At 41.6% G+C, this 5,948-nt stretch overlaps 1 protein-coding gene across 1 annotated transcript; it reads left to right on the top strand.

The window, feature by feature from the left end:
- Positions 1-1,208: 1,208 nt before the first annotated feature.
- LOC122665466 lies at positions 1,209-3,930 on the top strand. The gene is made up of 3 exons (XM_043861617.1): positions 1,209-1,325; positions 1,407-1,541; positions 3,697-3,930. Exons 1-3 carry the CDS (start codon positions 1,209-1,211, stop codon positions 3,928-3,930), a joined length of 486 nt encoding a protein of 161 aa, XP_043717552.1.
- Positions 3,931-5,948: the final 2,018 nt, after the last annotated feature.

The following is a 5,948-nucleotide window of genomic DNA, read 5'->3' as shown; positions in this document are numbered from 1 at the left end:
GACTGGTGGTAGTTGTATTTTGATGGCGCAGCCAATTAAAGGGGATACGGGGCTAGAATATTGCTGATAACTCCAGAAGATCTTTACCTCCCTTTTGCTTTTCGATTAGAATTCCCATGTACCAACAACATTGTAGAGTACGAAGCATGTGTGATTGGCCTGGAGGCCGCCATGGCATTGGAAATCAAGAAGTTGAAAGTTTATGGGGATTCGTCAATCATAATCAGTTAAACTCAAGGGAAATGGAAAACAAAAAATGAAAAGCTGAAACCATATCAAGAACACTTAGAAGGGATAATTAATAATTTTGAAGAAATCACATTCGAATATTTGCCAAGAGTCAACAACAGATTTGCAGACGCTTTGGCCACCCTCACCTCAATGGTTGAATGCAGCTCAGATACCCAGATCCAACCATTTCTAGTAGACAAAAGATGTGAGCCGGCATATGAAGAATCAGTGAATGTCTTGACAACCGATGGAAAAATATGGTTTGCACCCATAATTGACTTCATCAGAGAAAGGAGGTATCTTGAACATTTCACAATGGGAGGGAAGAAGCGACTACAAAAGTACGCCACACAATTCATACTCCAAGGAGACTTGTTGTACAAAAGATCTTACGATGACATACAATTGCTCTGTGTAAATGAGGAACAAGCTTAAACAATCATGAAAGAAACCCATCAGGGAATTTGCGGACCGCATATGAATGCCAGAATGCTCGCCATGAAGATCCTAAGACTAGGGTATTATTGGGCAACCATGGAAGAAGATTGTGCCACGTTTGTGAAAAGATGTCCCAAGTGCAAGATATTTGCCAACATTATTCACATTCCTCCCATGGAACTCCATTCATTGAATGCTCCCTAGCCATTCTCCACATGGGGCATTGACATTATAGGAAAGGTGACACCGAAAGCATCCAACGGACATGAATTCATCCCTGTTGCCATAGATTACTTCACCAAATGAGTAGAAGCATAGTCTTACGCTGTCTTGACAGCTGCGAAGGTAGCAAAGTTCATCAAGGACAATATTGTATGCAGATACGGAATGCCACACGCCCTCATATCCAATCAGAGAGCACATTTCTTGGGAAAAACAGATAAGTTTGGCATCAAGAGACACTGGTCTATGACTTATAGACCACAGACTAACGGAGTCATAGAAGCGGCCACAAAAATGTCAAAGTCATAATGCAAAAAATGGCTGATACTCATAGAGATTGGGCAGACAAGCTCCCATATGCATTATGGGCTTATTGGACATCCATTCAAACTTCTACTGGGGCAACTCCTTTTTCATTGGTCTATGGAATGGAGGTAGTATTACCTGTAGAAATCCAAGTATCATCCCTCAAAGTATTGATGGACTGCAAATTACCTGAAGGATAATGGATGCAGGAAAGACATGATGAGCTCAGCCTGCTAGATGAGAAATGGATGAAAGATATGGATCACCTCAAAAAGTACCAACTCAGAATGGCGAGGGCCTTCAACAAAGGAGTTCGCCTGTGGAACATCAAAGAAGGAGATTTGGTTCTTTGAGAGCAAAGGGCACCTATCCACGACCTAAGGGGCAAGTTCAGGCCAAATTGGAGTGGACTTTATCAAGTAAAGGAAATCCTAACTGGGCAAGCTGTTCGACTCGTGGATCTTGATGGAGAAGATGTTAAAGGCCTTGTCAACATGGACCAACTCAAAAAATATTTCGTGTAGCCGTCAGGTCTACATGAACAACGTTTAACCTTATTCCTTTTTAAAGGGTACGTAGGCAACTCGGCATGCTCAAGTGCGGTCATAACAACCGTTCACCAGGGGCATATTCTTAAATCTGCCACCCGACAATCTCCACCACCCATCCAAATAAAAATTCCACTACCCAACAAAAATCTACCATCCGGCATCTTCTCATATGTTACTAATAGGAGTTGACTATTCCTTGAGTCCAAGAAAAAATTAAAAAAAATTAAAAAAGGGATAAAAAAATAAGAAAGATAGATCTTTTCCAGTTTACTAAAAAGTTCTTCACATAGGCAAGATGCATCCCCCAAAGAGGACAACTCTCAATGAGACTTTACGAAAATGGACCATCGGCATGAGTTCGGACGATCCAACCACTTTGGATGATGTACATCTATCAATCCTTGGAAGGATTATGTATGTGGAGATCCATCATGACATGCTTCAGCAAGTATACCAATGTTGGGATCTAGAATTGCATGTTTTTAGATTTGGGGATGTGAAGACAACCCCCACAATTGAAGAGTTTTGAGCTTGCATGCTCTCACCACTGTCTGGAAGACTTTTTCGTCCCCCTCCACGCAACAGCTATGAAGAAGTTTTGCAAGATTTCTTCGGATGGACCAAGAAGGTAGCCAAGAAGGTCATGGAATATGCAGAATTGACATTATGAAAGTAGCAGGAATCTTTTCCAAGCAGGAAACCGTCAGAAAAGCTCGATAGAAAACCAGGAAGAAAGCATATTTATTTTGCATGATTGGGAGATACTTATTATGCACCCGGAGAAAAGGTGTTCTCCCTGTAATGGCCGATTTTCAACAGCTTCTGAAAGGATGTGATATCGCCCCTATGGTGCTAGCTGAGACTTTCAAGGGTCTGGGTGACATGAGAGCTTCTCGAAAATATGTCACAGATCATTGTGTAGGATCGCTTGCCATTTTACAAATAAAGTTACTGGAAAGGCTACAATTGGTCCAACCAGTACCCAACACCAAGCTACAACTAAAGCATTTTTGAATTCAAAGAGAAACAGTACAGTTTCATGTGATCAAGGATTGGAGGAAATATTTGGAAGAAAGACTGGATGAGAAGATCCAGTGGAATTGCCATTGGTGGAATATAGAGATCCCAATCTCCAAGACCCAGGGTTGTGATTATGTTTGGTTGATGGGTTTGACCCATACCACTTTCTATTTGCCTCATCTTGTACCCATGTAGTATCATTTGACTCTAAAACCATCGACAGTGAAGGTTCGACCACCAAAAGAGCTAACGCCGAAGATCGTGAATCTACTGGACAAATTGTGGATGAAACATCTAATTGCGGGGTGATCTTATTGAATTATGTATCAACCCCATCTCCTTCTTTTTCGTTGTTTTACCATTCCTATGCATGTAACAATCAGAGATTAAATGAAAAATGTTTGGGATTATACCTTGCAAAGGAAAAAGTAAATGTCTCAAAATAATTAACATGTTTTGTTCATAAGATAGAACTAAGAAAACAAACAAACAACATCGAAAATCCATACAACATTCGAAGAAGCTTAAAAGAAAAGTATGTGTAATAACTTAGGGAGGGGGAGAAGGCTAATTCTCGCTGCCAGAGGATGAAGCCTCGCTCTCAACCTCCAGAATAAACTCATCATCTTCATCGCCTCTTCTGATGCTTCTTCTTCACTGGAAATTACAGGATGAATATTCTTTATGGGATCTCTCATTTGTTCATTCATGTTGATGTTGTAGAGCTAGAACCTATCATGTGCTTGTGCCCATTCGTGATACTCCTCACTTTCAGAATCTGGAGATGCTGGAGGACTTCCGCCCAAATATCTTACCAGAGCAAACATGAGGATGACCGCATCTTCCAATTCAAGACTTAAGGTAATGGCCATTTTTCATTTACCGGCGGTTGCCATTGCAGTTCTTCTTGATATCTTTTGTCTGAAAGTACTACCTTAAAGAGCATTTGATGAATCTTATCAACCGTTTTGAGGATCCCTCTTACTTTGAATGGAAGGGACCAAGCTCTTGGCCCATAGATTTCCTCATACAAGTTGGCAGTAGGTTCTTCTCCATTTCAGACGCTTCGCTGGGTAGTTCACTACCAGTGCCTTCATCCATTACTTCGTCATTCAGACTTTCAGTGGATGTTTCTTCATCTGACTATTTTTCAGAAGCTTGATGACTTGGGTACTCTTCTTCTCCCCCACTACTGTCAATAGGGTGAATCCCTTCTGTTGGATCAAAATACGGACCTCCGATATTGATGTTATCGACCCAATTTTCCCATTCCTCTACCATTCATGGTGGATCAGCATAGGGGAAGTTATCTAATTATAAAATAGGATCTTAGGGTAGATTCCCAAAGAAATGCTTTGTTATGGCAAGATTTAGCCAAGCCAGGTTTCTCAACCCGTAAAATATTCTCTAAATTGCATCTTCTTCTGCTGGTAATTCTATCTTTTCAACTTGCTTCGCCAAGTGACCGCACACCATGTTCGGGAAGCTAGAGGTAGCTTTGTATATGATGTCATAGGCTGTGGAAATTAGCTCAAGGATGTCTTGCACTTGATGGAAGACACTAATTCTCCATCTATTGAAGTCTTCTTCTTTGATGAACCACGATCTTCTCGAATTTTTTGGAGATCTTTCCTCCTCACTATTGCTACTTCCCTCATTTTCGGGAGGGATGGATTGGATGAAATTAGTTGGGTCCATTTCGTCATTGTCTTTTCCAATATTGTTTATCGCAGTCTCAATGGAGAACTCATCTTCAGAGTGTGACTCGAAGTCTTCTTCTTCACTATCGTCGGTATTTCCTCCTATCTGCACAAAGAAAGTGTCTCCGGAGAGAGTCTCACTAATGGCTAGTGCAGATATGGCTTGGATCAAGTTTGGCATGACCTCTTCAATGGCTTTAATGGTACCCTCAGGTGGCTCTTCCCTAATGGATTGAATATGAACCGTTAGATTAGTCATTCTTCTTCATTGTCTGAGTTTTCCACATATGTCATGTGGTTGATCTCATAATTGATGAACCCAAACTTTTTCAATTGCGCATAAGGTCCAAGGCTATCTAGCCCATTCTCTAGATATTCGAATTTCATAGTTCAGTGGTCAAAGGCTAGGCACTTCCCTTGGTCACAACGTTTCCCGCCATCTCTGAACTTTCCATTGCAGTTGGTTCTTACATAATAGGCACACACCGTCATCCTTTTCGCTCTCCTCTTCCGAGCATATTGGCTTCGGCCACGAAATGGCGTTGGTTAACTTTCTTTCATCTCTTCTTTATGCATAACTCTTAGGAAATTACTAATCTTGGTCCTAGCTTCTGCTGGGAGGTCCATCTGCCATATGAAATGCACCTTATCCATCCAAATTCTTTTTAACTCCTTCAAGGGCCCCCTACGGCCGAATTAGAGTAGTTGGGTCTAAACCCGTTGTCCCTTCTTCCAAGACATTCACAGATTCCAGGGATGATCTTGGGGAGTCAAATTTATCTTTGTCAAGCGACCCATTCAGGGTGGCGAATGCTTCCAGTATCTCATGCCACTGAGGGTAAAGATATTCATGATACACTCCGTTAGACGGGGTGGCATTTGTTCAGCTTCTTCATGGAATCTTTTGACAAAGTCGGTGAATCTTTCAATCGGCCTTTGCCTTAGCACCTCTAAATCTTTTCTTTTCTTCTCATTTTCCTTGGTTTGGGCTGCTAGGATAGCCTTATAAATTTGAGAATCCATTAGCCTCTATTCTAGCTTCACAGGTTGAATCAGGACCGTTGGGTCCTCACAAGTGACATCCTCATGCAACATATTTACCCCATGGTTTTGCAAATGGTTAGTAGTTACATTGGGTTGTTGATCCACTTTCAACGCTATCTTCCCTGTGTTGATCAGGTCTTATATGCCATGCTTGAGGTGTATGCATCGATCGGTCTGGTGACCCTTCTGATTGTGATAGTAACAGTGCAATTTTGGCTTGTATCCTTAAGGCGGATTGGCCAAATCTACATGTCTCGGTGGTATGACATCTAGCATCCCTTCCCTCTTAAGCTTGAAGAAGAGGCGAGTAGGAGTCATATTGCCAAAAGTAAACTACCTAGGAGAAGCTGCTGTTCCGCTTGGATAACCAATAGTGTAATGGCTGTTGGTGAAATCTTCTTCTGGTTGTACTGACCAGTGGTGACTGCGTTCACAT

This window comes from Telopea speciosissima, chromosome 6, assembly GCF_018873765.1.
Source record: "Telopea speciosissima isolate NSW1024214 ecotype Mountain lineage chromosome 6, Tspe_v1, whole genome shotgun sequence".
In the NCBI taxonomy this organism is placed as follows: Eukaryota; Viridiplantae; Streptophyta; class Magnoliopsida; order Proteales; family Proteaceae; genus Telopea; species Telopea speciosissima.
Note: the sequence above shows the minus strand (reverse complement) of the source record. Positions and strands in the feature narration are given on the sequence as shown.